The sequence below is a fragment of the Salvelinus alpinus genome, chromosome 24 (assembly GCF_045679555.1).
Source record: "Salvelinus alpinus chromosome 24, SLU_Salpinus.1, whole genome shotgun sequence".
Lineage (NCBI taxonomy): Eukaryota > Metazoa > Chordata > Actinopteri > Salmoniformes > Salmonidae > Salvelinus > Salvelinus alpinus.
In genome coordinates, this window is record NC_092109.1 from 37,973,612 (window position 1) to 37,989,523 (window position 15,912).

Here is a 15,912-nt window from a genome sequence, read left to right on the forward strand (position 1 = left end):
ATGCTATAGATGGAAGGAATGCAGTTTGGAAACCTACCAAAAAACAATTAGGCAACAGCAAATCCAATCCCTTTTAGACAACTTCCTGGTTAAAACGTTCCACTGCAATAGTGAAGGTGTAAACTTGGCAGTAGAAAATCTTAACAGTATATTTGACCTCTCAGCTTCCCTATCAAATCTAAAAATCTCAAATAGAAAACCGAAGAAAATGAACAACAATGACAAATGGTTTGATGAAGAATGCAAAAATCTAAGAAATAAATTGAGAAACCTGTCCAACCAAAAACATAGAGACCCGGAAAACCTGAGTCTACGCCTTCACTATGGTGAATCACTAAAACAATACAGAAATACACTACGGAAAAAGAAGGAACAGCATGTCAGAAATCAGCTCAATGTAATTGAAGAATCCATAGACTCTAACCAATTCTGGGAAAATTGGAAAACACTAAACAAACAACAACACGAAGAATTATCTATCCAAAATGGAGATGTATGGGTAAACCACTTCTCCAATCTTTTTGGCTCTATAACAAAGAATAAAGAGCAAAAACATATACATGATCAAATACAAATCCTAGAATCAACTATTAAAGACTACCAGAACCCACTGGATTCTCCAATTACCTTGAATGAGTTACAGGACAAAATAAAAACCCTCCAACCCAAAAAGGCCTGTGGTGTTGATGGTATCCTTAATGAAATGATCAAATATACAGACAACAAATTCCAATTGGCTATACTAAAACTCTTTAACATCGTCCTTAGCTCTGGCATCTTCCCCAATATTTGGAACCAAGGACTGATCACCCCAATCCACAAAAGTGGAGACAAATTTGACCCCAATAACTACCGTGGAATATGCGTCAACAGTAACCTTGGGAAAATCCTCTGCATTATCATTAACAGCAGACTCGTACATTTCCTCAATGAAAACAATGTACTGAGCAAATGTCAAATTGGCTTTTTACCAAATTACCGTACAACAGACCATGTATTCACCCTACACACCCTAATTGACAACCAAACAAACCAAAACAAAGGCAAAGTCTTCTCATGCTTTGTTGATTTCAAAAAAGCCTTCGACTCAATTTGGCATGAGGGTCTGCTATACAAATTGATGGAAAGTGGTGTTGGGGGTAAAACATACGACATTATAAAATCCATGTACACAAACAACAAGTGTGCGGTTAAAATTGGCAAAAAACACACACATTTCTTCACACAGGGTCGTGGGGTGAGACAGGGATGCAGCTTAAGCCCCACCCTCTTCAACATATATATCAACGAATTGGCGCGGGCACTAGAACAGTCTGCAGCACCCGGTCTCACCCTACTAGAATCCAAAGTCAAATGTCTACTGTTTGCTGATGATCTGGTGCTTCTGTCACCAACCAAGGAGGGCCTACAGCAGCACCTAGATCTTCTGCACAGATTCTGTCAGACCTGGGCCCTGACAGTAAATCTCAGTAAGACCAAAATAATGGTGTTCCAAAAAAGGTCCAGTCACCAGGACCACAAATTCCATCTAGACACCGTTGCCCTAGAGCACACAAAAAACTATACATACCTCGGCCTAAACATCAGCACCACAGGTAACTTCCACAAAGCTGTGAACGATCTGAGAGACAAGGCAAGAAGGGCATTCTATGCCATCAAAAGGAACATAAATTTCAACATACCAATTAGGATCTGGCTAAAAATACTTGAATCTGTCATAGAGCCCATTGCCCTTTATGGTTGTGAGGTCTGGGGTCCGCTCACCAACCAAGATTTCACAAAATGGGGCAAACACCAAATTGAGACTCTGCATGCAGAATTCTGCAAAAATATCCTCCGTGTACAACGTAGAACACCAAATAATGCATGCAGAGCAGAATTAGGCCGATACCCACTAATTATCAAAATCCAGAAAAGAGCAGTTAAATTCTACAACCACCTAAAAGGAAGCGATTCCCAAACCTTCCATAACAAAGCCATCACCTACAGAGAGATGAACCTGGAGAAGAGTCCCCTAAGCAAGCTGGTCCTAGGGCTCTGTTCACAAACACAAACACACCCCACAGAGCCCCAGGACAACAGCACAATTAGACCCAACCAAATCATGAGAAAACAAAAAGATAATTACTTGACACATTGGAAAGAATTAACAAAAAAACAGAGCAAACTAGAATGCTATTTGGCCCTAAACAGAGAGTACACAGTGGCAGAATACCTGACCACTGTGACTGACCCAAACTTAAGGAAAGCTTTGACTATGTACAGACTCAGTGAGCATAGCCTTGCTATTGAGAAAGGCCGCCGTAGGCAGACATGGCTCTCAAGAGAAGACAGGCTATGTGCACACTGTCCACAAAATGAGGTGGAAACTGAGCTGCACTTTCTAACCTCCTGCCCAATGTATGACCATATTAGAGACACATATTTCCCTCAGATTACACAGATCCACAAAGAATTCGAAAACAAATCCAATTTTGATAAACTCCCATATCTACTGGGTGAAATTCCACAGTGTGCCATCACAGCAGCAAGATTTGTGACCTGTTGTCACAAGAAAAGGGCAACCAGTGAAGAACAAACAGCATTGTAAATACAACCCATATTTATGCCTATTTATTTTAACCTGTGTGCTTTAACCATTCGTACATTGCTACAACACTGTATATATATATAATATGACATTTGTAATGTCTTTATTGTTTTGAAACTTCTGTATGTGTAATGTTTACTGTTAATTTGTATTGTTTGTTTCACTTTTGTGTATTGCTACCTCACTTGCATTGGCAATGTTAACACATGTTTCCCATGCCAATAAAGCCCCTTGAATTGAATTGAATTGAATTGAGAGAGAGATAGAGAGAGGGTAGAAGCAGAGAGAGAGAGAGACAGAGAGAGAGAGATAGAGAGAGAGATAGAGAGAGAGAGGGTAGAAGCAGAGAGAGAGAGACAGAGAGAGACTAAACATCAGCACCACAGGTAACTTCCACAAAGCTGTGAACGATCTGAGAGACAAGGCAAGAAGGGCCTTCTATGCCATCAAAAGGAACATAAATTTCAACATACCAATTAGGATCTGGCTAAAAATACTTGAATCAGTCATAGAGCCCATTGCCCTTTATGGTTGTGAGGTCTGGGGTCCGCTCACCAACCAAGATTTCACAAAATGGGACAAACACCAAATTGAGACTCTGCATGCAGAATTCTGCAAAAATATCCTCAGTGTACAACGTAGAACACCAAATAATGCATGCAGAGCAGAATTAGGCCGATACCCACTAATTATCAAAATCCAGAAAAGAGCCGTTAAATTCTACAACCACCTAAAAGTGTTATGCTGATGAATGAGGACCCAAAAGCGACGTAATAGTAACAGAGTCTTTATTCCAGTATTAAACAAATAATGATTCTCCTGGATATAATCAATGGTAATCCAAAACAGGAAACTGAAATCCTCTCGTCAATAGAGAGGAACGCCTGGAGACGCGACCACAGACTGCAGGTCGCTTCGGGAAGGCACTGGCCGTAGCTGACATAGACACCTGCTCACACGCAGCATCTGAAGAAGGCAAAGAACACGACAGGGCGAAACAAGGACACAGGAACAGCAAACATCAAACAAGAATCCGACAAGGACAGGAGCGGAAAACAGAGGAAGAAATAGGGACTCTAATCAGAGGGCAAAACAGGGGACAGGTGTGAAAGAGTAAATGAGGTCGTAGGGAGAATGAGAAACAGCTGGGAGCAGGAACGGAACGATAGAGAGAGAGAAAGAGAAAGAACCTAATAAGACCAGCAGAGGGAAGCACAGGGACAAGACATGATCAAAGACAAAACATGACAGTACCCCCCCACTCACCGAGCGCCTCCTGGCGCACTCGAGGAGGAACCCTGGCGGCAACGAAGGAAATCATCAATCAACGAACGGTCCAGCACGTCCCGAGATGGAACCCAACTCCTCTCCTCAGGACCGTAACCCTCCCAATCCACTAAGTACTGGTGACCACGTCCCCGAGAACGCATGTCCATGATCTTCCGTACCTTGTAAATAGGAGCGCCCTCGACAAGGACGGGGGGGGGGGAGGGAAGACGAACGGGGGCGCGAAGAAAAGGCTTGACACAGGAGACATGGAAGACAGGGTGGACGCGACGAAGATGTTGCGGAAGAAGCAGTCGCACAGCGACAGGATTGACGACCTGAGAGACACGGAACGGACCAATGAACCGCGGAGTCAACTTGCGAGAAGCTGTCGTAAGGGGAAGGTTACGAGTGGAAAGCCACACTCTCTGACCGCGACAATACCTAGGACTCTTAATCCTACGTTTATTGGCGGCTCTCACAGTCTGCGCCCTGTAACGGCAAAGTGCAGACCTGACCCTCCTCCAGGTGCGCTCACAACGTTGGACAAAAGCCTGAGCGGAGGGAACGCTGGACTCGGCGAGCTGGGACGAAAACAGAGGAGGCTGGTAGCCAAGACTACTCTGAAACGGGGACAGCCCGGTAGCAGACGAAGGAAGCGAGTTGTGAGCGTACTCAGCCCAGGGGAGCTGTTCTGCCCAAGACGCAGGGTTTCGAAACGAAAGGCTGCGTAAAATGCGACCAATCGACTGATTGGCCCTTTCTGCTTGACCGTTAGACTGGGGATGAAACCCGGAAGAGAGACTGACGGAAGCACCAATCAAACGACAGAACTCCCTCCAAAACTGTGACGTGAATTGCGGGCCTCTGTCTGAAACGGCGTCTAACGGGAGGCCATGAATTCTGAACACATTCTCAATGATGATTTGTGCCGTCTCCTTAGCGGAAGGAAGCTTAGCGAGGGGAATGAAATGTGCCGCCTTAGAGAACCTATCGATAACCGTAAGAATCACAGTCTTCCCCGCAGACGAAGGCAGACCGGTAATAAAGTCTAAGGCGATGTGAGACCATGGTCGAGAAGGAATGGGAAGCGGTCTGAGACGACCGGCAGGAGGAGAGTTACCTGACTTAGTCTGCGCGCAGTCCGAACAAGCCGCCACGAAACGACGCGTGTCCCGCTCCTGAGTAGGCCACCAAAACCGCTGGCGAATAGAAGCAAGCGTACCCCGAACGCCGGGGTGGCCAGCTAACTTGGCAGAGTGAGCCCACTGAAGAACAGCCAGACGAGTAGAGACAGGAACGAACAGAAGGTTACTAGGACAAGCGCGCGGCGACGCAGTGTGAGTGAGTGCTTGCTTTACCTGTCTCTCAATTCCCCAGACAGTCAACCCGACAACACGCCCTTCAGGGAGAATCCCCTCGGGGTCGGTAGAAGCCACAGAAGAACTAAAGAGACGGGATAAGGCATCAGGCTTGGTGTTCTTATTTCCCGGACGATAGGAAATCACGAACTCGAAACGAGCGAAAAACAACGCCCAACGAGCTTGACGTGCATTAAGTCGTTTGGCCGAACGGATGTACTCAAGGTTCTTATGGTCAGTCCAAACGACAAAAGGGACGGTCGCCCCCTCCAACCACTGTCGCCATTCGCCTATGGCTAAGCGGATGGCGAGCAGTTCGCGGTTACCCACATCATAGTTGCGTTCCGATGGCGACAGGCGATGAGAAAAGTAAGCGCAAGGATGGACCTTATCGTCAGACTGGAAGCGCTGAGACAGAATGACTCCCACGCCCACCTCTGAAGCGTCAACCTCGACAATGAATTGTTTAGTGACGTCAGGAGTAACAAGGATAGGGGCGGATGTAAAACGCTTCTTGAGGAGATCAAAAGCTCCCTGGGCGGAACCGGACCACTTAAAGCAAGTCTTGACAGAAGTCAGAGCTGTGAGAGGGGCAGCCACTTGACCGAAATTACGAATGAAACGCCGATAGAAATTAGCGAAACCGAGAAAGCGCTGCAACTCGACACGTGACTTAGGGACGGGCCAATCGCTGACAGCCTGGACCTTAGCGGGATCCATCTGAATGCCTTCAGCGGAAATAACAGAACCGAGAAAAGTGACAGAGGAGACATGAAAGGCGCACTTCTCAGCCTTCACGTAGAGACAATTCTCTAAAAGGCGCTGGAGTACACGTCGAACGTGCTGAACATGAATCTCGAGTGACGGTGAAAAAATCAGGATATCGTCAAGGTAAACGAAAACAAAAATGTTCAGCATGTCTCTCAGTACATCATTAACTAATGCCTGAAAGACAGCTGGAGCATTAGCGAGACCGAACGGCAGAACCCGGTATTCAAAATGCCCTAACGGAGTGTTAAACGCCGTTTTCCACTCGTCCCCCTCTCTGATGCGTACGAGATGGTAAGCGTTACGAAGGTCCAACTTAGTAAAGCACCTGGCTCCCTGCAAAATCTCGAAGGCTGACGACATAAGGGGAAGCGGATAACGATTCTTAACCGTTATGTCATTCAGCCCTCGATAATCCACGCAGGGGCGCAGAGTACCGTCCTTCTTCTTAACAAAGAAAAATCCCGCTCCGGCGGGAGAGGAAGAAGGCACCACGGTACCGGCGTCGAGAGAAACAGACAGATAATCCTCGAGAGCCTTACGTTCGGGAGCCGACAGAGAGTATAGTCTACCCCGAGGGGGAGTGGTCCCCGGAAGGAGATCAATACAACAATCATACGACCGGTGAGGAGGAAGGGAGCTGGCTCTGGACCGACTGAAGACCGTGCGCAGATCATGATATTCCTCCGGCACTCCTGTCAAATCACCAGGTTCCTCCTGAGTAGAGGGGACAGAAGACACAGGAGGGATAGCAGACATTAAACACTTCACATGACAAGAAACGTTCCAAGATAGGATAGAATTACTAGACCAATTAATAGAAGGATTATGACATACTAGCCAGGGATGACCCAAAACAACAGGTGTAAAAGGTGAACGAAAAATCAAAAAGGAAATGGTCTCACTGTGGTTACCAGATACTGTGAGGGTTAAAGGTAGTGTCTCACATCTGATACTGGGGAGAAGACTACCATCTAAGGCGAACATGGGCGTGGGCTTCCCTAACTGTCTGAGAGGAATGTCATGTTTCCGAGCCCATGCTTCGTCCATAAAACAACCCTCAGCCCCTGAGTCTATCAAGGCACTGCAGGAAGCAGCCGAACCGGTCCAGCGTAGATGGACCGACAAGGTAGTACAGGATCTTGATGGAGAGACCTGAGTAGTAGCGCTCACCAGTAGCCCTCCGCTTACTGATGAGCTCTGGCTTTTACTGGACATGACATGACAAAATGTCCAGCAGAACCGCAATAGAGGCAATGGCGGTTGGTGATTCTCCGTTCCCTCTCCTTAGTCGAGATGCGAATACCTCCCAGCTGCATGGGCTCAGTCTCTGAGCCGGTGGGAGGAGATGGTTGAGATGCGGAGAGGGGAAGCACCGTTAACGCGAGCTCTCTTCCACGAGCTCGATGACGAAGATCTATCCGTCGTTCTATGCGGATGGCGAGTGCAATCAAAGAGTCCACGCTGGAAGGAACCTCCCGGGAGAGAATCTCATCCTTAACCTCAGCGTGAAGTCCCTCCAGAAAACGAGCGAGCAACGCCGGCTCGTTCCAGTCACTGGAGGCAGCAAGAGTGCGAAACTCTATAGAGTAATCCGTTATGGATCGATCACCTTGACATAGGGAAGCCAGGGCCCTGGAAGCCTCCTTCCCAAAAACTGAACGATCAAAAACCCGTATCATCTCCTCTTTAAAGTTCTGATAATCGTTAGAACACTCAGCCCTTGCCTCCCAGATAGCTGTGCCCCACTCCCGAGCCCGACCAGTAAGGAGTGATATGACGTAAGCGATCCGAGCTCTCTCTCTTGAGTACGTGTTGGGCTGGAGAGAGAACACAATATCACACTGGGTGAGAAAGGAGCGACACTCAGTGGGCTGCCCAGAGTAACATGGTGGGTTATTAACCCTAGGTTCCGGAGACTCGGAAGACCAGGAAGTAGCTGGTGGCACGAGACGAAGACTCTGAAACTGTCCAGAGAGATCGGAGACCTGAGCGGCCAGGGTCTCAACGGCATGACGAGCAGCAAACAATTCCTGCTCGTGTCTGCCGAGCATTGCTCCCTGGAACTCGACGGCAGTGTTGAGAGAATCCATAGTCGCTGGGTCCATCTTGGTCGGATTCTTCTGTTATGCTGATGAATGAGGACCCAAAAGCGACGTAATAGTAACAGAGTCTTTATTCCAGTATTAAACAAATAATGATTCTCCTGGATATAATCAATGGTAATCCAAAACAGGAAACTGAAATCCTCTCGTCAATAGAGAGGAACGCCTGGAGACGCGACCACAGACTGCAGGTCGCTTCGGGAAGGCACTGGCCGTAGCTGACATAGACACCTGCTCACACGCAGCATCTGAAGAAGGCAAAGAACACGACAGGGCGAAACAAGGACACAGGAACAGCAAACATCAAACAAGAATCCGACAAGGACAGGAGCGGAAAACAGAGGAAGAAATAGGGACTCTAATCAGAGGGCAAAACAGGGGACAGGTGTGAAAGAGTAAATGAGGTCGTAGGGAGAATGAGAAACAGCTGGGAGCAGGAACGGAACGATAGAGAGAGAGAAAGAGAAAGAACCTAATAAGACCAGCAGAGGGAAGCACAGGGACAAGACATGATCAAAGACAAAACATGACAAAAAGGAAGCGATTCCCAAACCTTCCATAACAAAGCCATCACCTACAGAGAGATGAACCTGGAGAAGAGTCCCCTAAGCAAGCTGGTCCTAGGGCTCTGTTCACAAACACAAACACACCCCACAGAGCCCCAGGACAACAGCACAATTAGACCCAACCAAATCATGAGAAAACAAAAAGATAATTACTTGACACATTGGAAAGAATTAACAAAAAAAACAGAGCAAACTAGAATGCTATTTGGCCCTAAACAGAGAGTACACAGTGGCAGAATACCTGACCACTGTGACTGACCCAAACTTAAGGAAAGCTTTGACTATGTACAGACTCAGTGAGCATAGCCTTGCTATTGAGAAAGGCCGCCGTAGGCAGACATGGCTCTCAAGAGAAGACAGGCTATGTGCACACTGCCCACAAAATGAGGTGGAAACTGAGCTGCACTTCCTAACCTCCTGCCCAATGTATGACCATATTAGAGAGACATATTTCCCTCAGATTACACAGATCCACAAAGAATTCGAAAACAAATCCAATTTTGATAAACTCCCATATCTACTGGGTGAAATTCCACAGTGTGCCATCACAGCAGCAAGATTTGTGACCTGTTGCCACAAGAAAAGGGCAACCAGTGAAGAACAAACACCACTGTAAATACAACCCATATTTATGTTTATTTATTTTAACTTGTGTGCTTTAACCATTTGTACATTGTTACAACACTGCATATATATAATATGACATTTGTAATGTCTTTATTGTTTTGAAACTTCTGTATGTGTAATGTTTACTGTTCATTTTTATTGTTTATTTGACTTTTGTATATTACCTACCTCACTTGCTTTGGCAATGTTAACACATGTTTCCCATGCCAATAAAGCCCCTTGAATTGAATTGAATTGAGAGAGAGATAGAGAGAGGGTAGAAGCAGAGAGAGAGAGACAGAGAGAGAGAGATAGAGAGAGAGATAGAGAGAGGGTAGAAGCAGAGAGAGAGACAGAGAGAGAGATAGAGAGAGGGTAGAAGCAGAGAGAGAGAGAGACAGAGAGAGAGATAGAGAGAGGGTAGAAGCAGAGAGAGAGAGAGAGAGACAGAGAGAGAGAGATAGAGAGAGAGATAGAGAGAGGGTAGAAGCAGAGAGAGAGAGACAGAGAGAGAGATAGAGAGAGAGATAGAGAGAGGGTAGAAGCAGAGAGAGAGACAGAGAGAGAGAGACAGAGAGAGAGATAGAGAGAGGGTAGAAGCAGAGAGAGAGAGACAGAGAGAGAGATAGAGAGAGGGTAGAAGCAGAGAGAGAGAGAGAGAGACAGAGAGAGAGATAGAGAGAGGGTAGAAGCAGAGAGAGAGACAGAGAGAGAGAGACAGAGAGAGAGATAGAGAGAGGGTAGAAGCAGAGAGAGAGAGAAGGCAAGAGAGAGAGAGAGAGAGAGAGAAGCAGAGAGGGTAGAAGCAGAGAGAGAGAGAGACAGAGAGAGAGAGATAGAGAGAGAGATAGAGAGAGGGTAGAAGCAGAGAGAGAGAGACAGAGAGAGAGAGATAGAGAGAGAGATAGAGAGAGGGTAGAAGCAGAGAGAGAGACAGAGAGAGAGAGACAGAGAGAGAGATAGAGAGAGGGTAGAAGCAGAGAGAGAGAGAAGGCAAGAGAGAGAGAGAGAGAGAGAGAAGCAGAGAGGGTAGAAGCAGAGAGAGAGAGAGACAGAGAGAGAGATAGAGAGATAGAGAGAGAGAGAGAGAGGACGAGACAGATAGAGGGAGGGATATATGCAGGAGAATTAGGAACATACAATGATTTCTGTGTTGCAAAAATGGTGGATATACTAGTCAGTGGTAATTGTTTAGATAATCCTCTAAGAAAACCAATGGTCCAAACCTCATGTCTCATAATTCCATTCAGAAGTTATTGGAGTTTTTACCCTTGTAGGATGATGAACAGAATCAGAGTGACTAGATCAACCAGAGAAAAAACGGGCCAGATATCAGGAAAATTGCATCTCGTCAGCTAGGTTACGCTAGATTAAGACTACTGGCTACCTGACAGGCTCACTTTCCTGTTGAACTCAGCTAGGTTACGCTAGATTAAGGCTACTGGCTACCTGTCAGGCTCACTTTCCTGTTGATCTCAGCTAGGTTATGCTAGATTAAGGCTACTGGCTACCTGTCAGGCTCACTTTCCTGTTGAACTCAGCTAGGTTATGCTAGATTAATAAGGCTACTGGCTACCTGTCAGGCTCACTTTCCTGTTGAACTCAGCTAGGTTACGCTAGATTAAGGCTACTGGCTACCTGTCAGGCTCACTTTCCTGTTGAACTCAGCTAGGTTAGGCTAGATTAAGGCTACTGGCTACCTGACAGGTTCACTTTCCTGTTGAACTCAGTTAGGTTACGCTAGATTAAGGCTACTGGCTACCTGCAAGGCTCACTTTCCTGTTGAACTCGTCAGCTTTCTTCTTGAATCCGCAGGACATAAAACAATATAGAGGTAAGATGCATATCAATTTTGAGACATGACATGTAGTATTTTCATATTTTAGTATACGCTTTTCATATTCATTCCTGTATCTCTGTGAAATGTAAACGGAGCACTGAGTGTACACCAAGGTTTTGATTTTCAAAGTCTTTTACATTTCACTTAGCTTGTGTCATGCTAATTTAGCTTTATGCAACCCACGGGAACAAATCATATTTGAGCTGAAAGTAGAAAAGTTCTGGATTAAGGGGGTGGTTAAAAAAAGAAATATATATTTTACCTTTAATTAACTAGCCAAATCAGTTAAGAACAAATTCTTATTTACATTGACAGTGTAGGAACAGTGGGTTAACTGCCTTGTTCAGGGGCAGAACGACAGACTTGTACCTTGTCAGCTCGGGGATTCGATCCAGCAACCTTTCTGTTACCGGTCCACCGCTCTGACCACTAGGATACCTGCCACCTCTGTGCACGCTTCCATGAGTGTGTGTCCATGTACGTCAGTTTGTTGTGTGTTCTTACACTGGTATATATGCAGGAAGGTCTCTCCCAGCTTGCTCGTCAGCAGAGGTTCAGGAAGGTCTCTGTAGAACTGTTTCACCATGTCTGCTACGTCGTACGCTGACTGGTCCTCGTAACACACACTGTCAGGACAGGTCTCACACTCCTGTCTCAACGCCTGGATACGAGACTTCACACCAGATTTACGGAACAGACCCACCTAGGAGAGGGAGAAGGGGAGAGAGAGGGATAAGGGGAGAGATGGGGAGAGAGGGAGAGAGGGAGAGTGGGAGAATGGGAGAGAGGAGTAGAGGAAAAGAGGGAGAGGGAGAGTGGGAGAGAGGAGTAGAGGAAAAGAGGGAGAGGGAGAGTGGGAGAGAGGAGTAGAGGGAAAGAGGGAGAGAGAGAGTAGGAGAGAGGAGTAGAGGGAGAGAGCGAGAGAGGAGTAGAGGGAAAGAGCGAGAGAGGAGTAGAGGGAGAGAGGGAGAGAGAGAGTGGGAGAGAGGAGTAGAGGGAGAGAGCGAGAGAGGAGTAGAGAGAGAGTGGGAGAGAGGAGTAGAGGGAGAGAGGGAGGGAGAGAGAGAGTGGGAGAGAGGAGTAGAGGGAGAGAGGAGTAGAGGGAGAGAGCGAGAGAGGAGTAGAGGGAGAGAGGAGTAGAGGGAGAGTGGGAGAGAGGAGTAGAGGGAGAGAGGGAGAGAAGGAGAGAGGAGTAGAGGGAGAGAGGGAGAGAAGGAGAGAGGAAAGAAGGAGAGAAGGAGAGAGGAGCAGAGGGAAAGAGTTACACTACTGTCTCAATGCCCATATACGAGATTTCACACCTTCACACCTAAGTCTCGTGCGGTGGAGGAGATGTTCGTAGGCTATACTCAGCCTTGTCTCAGGGTAGCAAGTTGATGGTCTGTTGATATCCCTCTAGTGGTGTGGGGGCTGTGCTTTGGCAAAGTGGGTGGGGTTATTTCCTGCCTGGTTGGCCCTGTCCGGGGGTATCGTCGGACGGGGCCACAGTGTTCCTCAACCCCCCCGTCTGTCTCCAGTATCTATGCTGCAATAGTCTATGGTGTAATTCTCCTGTCTTATCTGGTGTCCTGTGTGAATTTAAGTATGCTCCCTCTAATTCTCTCTCTCTCCCAGAGGACCTGAGCCCTAGGACCATGCCTCAGGACTACCTGGCCTGATGACTCCTCGCTGTCCCCAGTCCACTTGGCCATGCTGCTGCTCCAGTTTCAACTGTTCTGCCTGCAGCTATGGAACCCTGACCTGTTCACCGGACATGCTACCTGTCCCAGACCTGCTGTTATCAACTCTCTAGAGACAGCAGGAGCGGTAGAGATACTCTGAATGATTGGCTATGAAAAGCCAAATGACATTTACTCCTGAGGTGCTGACCAGTTGCACCCTCAACAACCAGACCTGCTGTTTTGTACTCTCTCTCTCTCTCTCTACGGCACCTGCTGTCTCGACCTCTGAATGATCAGCTATGAAAAGCCAACTGACATTTACTCCTGAGGTGCTGACCTGTTGCACCCTCTACAATCACTGTGATTATTATTTGACCCTGCTGGTCATCTATGAACGTCTGAACATATTGATGAACAATCTGGCCTTAATGGCCACGTACTCTTATAACCTCCACCCAGCACAGCCAGAAGAGGACTGGCCACCCCTCATAGCCTGGTTCCTCTCTAGGTTTCTTCCTAGGTTCTGGCCTTTCTAGGGAGTTTTTCCTAGCCACCGTGCTTCTACACCTGCATTGCTTGCTGTTTGGGGTTTTAGGCTGGGTTTCTGTACAGCACTTTGAGATATCAGCTGATGTAAGACGGGCTATAAATAATACATTTGATTGACTTACACAACTATTTGAGTGTGTGTGTGTGTGTGTGTGTGTGTGTGTGTGTGTGTGTGTGTGTGTGTGTGTGTGTGTGTGTGTGTGTACCTGGTCAAGGCAGTGCATCCTGAGATGCCTCAGGGCCTGCTGTAGACAAAGAGGTAGAGGGTAACCACAGCGCTGTGTGTGAACGATGAGGGGAACACCAAACACGCTCCTCTCTCTGTAGTCAGGGACCTTCAAACGCTTCATAAACTTAGGGACAGACCTGGAGAGAGAAAGTAGAGGAGGTGACTGTGTGTGTGTGTGTGTGTGTGTGTGTGTGTGTGTGTGTGTGTGTGTGTGTGTGTGTGTGTGTGTGTGTGTGTGTGTGTGTGTGTGTGTGTGTGTGTGTGTGTGTGTGTGTGTGTGTGTTTATGCGTGCTTGCGTGCGTGCGTGCGTGCGTGCGTGTGTGTGTGTGTGTGTGTTTGTGCGTGCGTGCGTGCGTGCGTGCGTATATGAGTGCGTGCGTGTGTACCTACCAGGTCCAGCCGTGTTTGTTAGACATGGAGTAATTCTCCATGATGGCTGTGAGTCGAAGCAGAGAGAACTTCTGGAGCAGGCTGAGCTGGCCTGCTGATTGGCTACTGATCTGCAGCGCAGAGCCTGATTGGCGCAGACGGTCAGAGAGGCGGAAGCTCGGCCACCGCAGACTGGAGGGAGGAAGGGAGGGAGGGAGGGGGGAGAGAGAGAGAGAAATGAAAGACAAAAGACTCAGAGACTGACCAGAGAGACTGACCAGAGAGACTCACCAGGATACATACAAGTTACATTAGAGAGACTCACCGTGGTCTGGTAAGGGAAGCTCCCACTCCAGAGTCTCTCCTCTCTCTGGTCCCTGTAGACTCCATGTCAGTCAGGGAGACCCCGTCTCTCTCCCCCTCACTGGGCATGGTCCTCCCCTCTCCATCCCCCTCACTGGGTGTGGTCCTCCCCTCTCCCTCCCCCTCACTGGGTGTGGTCCTCCCCTCTCCTTCCCCCTCATCCTCACCCCTCTTTCCCTCCCCTGCCTCCCCCTCCTCCCCCACGCCACCCTCCGGCAGCACACTGCGACTCCAGTGGTCTACGATCTGCTGCAGGCCGCTGATGTGACTGATGATGTCATCCAGGTGGGGGAAAAGGTGATCGTCTCGGTCCACATCCAGCAGGTCACCTGTGGACGCGTACAGGTGAGACCCGGGGACGTTGTCATACACACTCACCCTGCTGCCCCGCGGAGCTCCAGGACAGGGAGGCTTCTTGGACAGAGCCGTACCCGCCCAGGGGGAGCATTTGCTGGGGTGGAGTGGGGAGGGAGAGGGGGTCTGGTGCTGGTGGTTGGTGGCTGTGGCTAGACTCTCTATAGACAAGGCTTTGGGGAAGGTGCCTGGTTTGTGGTTCTTGGGGATGTGGACCAGCAGGTCCTCATAGGAGCGGAAGTGGTTCCTGCTGAACGGGCTCTGTTGTGCTTCAGTCCTCCAAACATGGGGGGCGCCAGAGAGCAGCTCCATGTCTTCCAGGTACATACTTCCTCTTTTTGGCTTGGAGACAGACTCCCTCACACAGGGGCGCATGGAGCTCACACCGCTCGTCACCGATTGGCCCTTGCTGCCGTTGCCGAGAGCGATACGGGACGAGTTGTCGTCTGATTGGTGGGGAGGATGAGGACTGTCCTCTGATTGATTGATGGGAACACAGTGGAGTGTCTGTAACGCCTGGGGCTCCTCCCCATGTAGGACCGGCCCACTGATGACGAGCGGCGCCCGTCCACTTCCTGACTTCCTCTTGGAGGACGGCCCCCAGGTACGCATCATCTCCATGCGACGCAGGAAGGCCTTTGCCGGACTCCGCCCACCCTGGCCGTGACGGCTACTTTTGATTGGTAGAGAGTTGTAGTGGGACAGGTCTCCTGGGGGCTGGAAATAAAAAATACATCAATAAAAATCATTTATTTGATCTATTTTGTGCTTTTCAAAACTCCTAAAGTCACTTCACATAAAACACATCAGCAATATCAATAAAAAAAGCTTTAAAAAACTATAAAATAACACATTAAAATAAAACATTAAATTAACACAATAAGATAACACATTAAAATACAACATTCAATTAACACAATAAAATAACACATTAAAATAAAACATTAAAATAAAACATTAAATTAACACAATAAAATAACACATTAAAATAAAACATTAAATTAACACAATAAAATAACACATTAAAATAAAACATTAAATTAACACAATAAAATAACACATTAAAATAAAACATTAAAATAAAACATTAAATTAACACAATAAAATAACACATTAAAATAAAACATTAAATTAACACAATAAAATAACACATTAAAATAAAACATTAAATTAACACAATAAAATAACACATTAAAATAAAACATTAAAATCAGCAAAACAAAGGCAAAATGAGTGTTCCAAATGGCACACTATTCCCTACTAAGTAGTGTACTACATAGGGAA

General features: G+C 47.3%; 1 protein-coding gene across 3 annotated transcripts in view; it reads right to left on the reverse strand.

Annotated features, from left to right (window-relative positions):
- LOC139552799 (stAR-related lipid transfer protein 13-like) overlaps window positions 1–15,912 on the reverse strand; it is an 89,844-nt gene that overhangs the window by 11,638 nt on the left and 62,294 nt on the right. For all 3 annotated transcript variants that reach the window (XM_071364844.1, XM_071364842.1, XM_071364843.1), the window contains exons 6-9: window positions 14,237–15,345; window positions 13,933–14,103; window positions 13,519–13,678; window positions 11,607–11,805 (exon numbers count right to left, since the gene is read on the reverse strand). In XM_071364844.1, coding sequence (XP_071220945.1) covers window positions 11,607–11,805; window positions 13,519–13,678; window positions 13,933–14,103; window positions 14,237–15,345 — 1,639 coding nt within the window. The remainder of the gene's footprint in view (window positions 1–11,606; window positions 11,806–13,518; window positions 13,679–13,932; window positions 14,104–14,236; window positions 15,346–15,912) is intronic.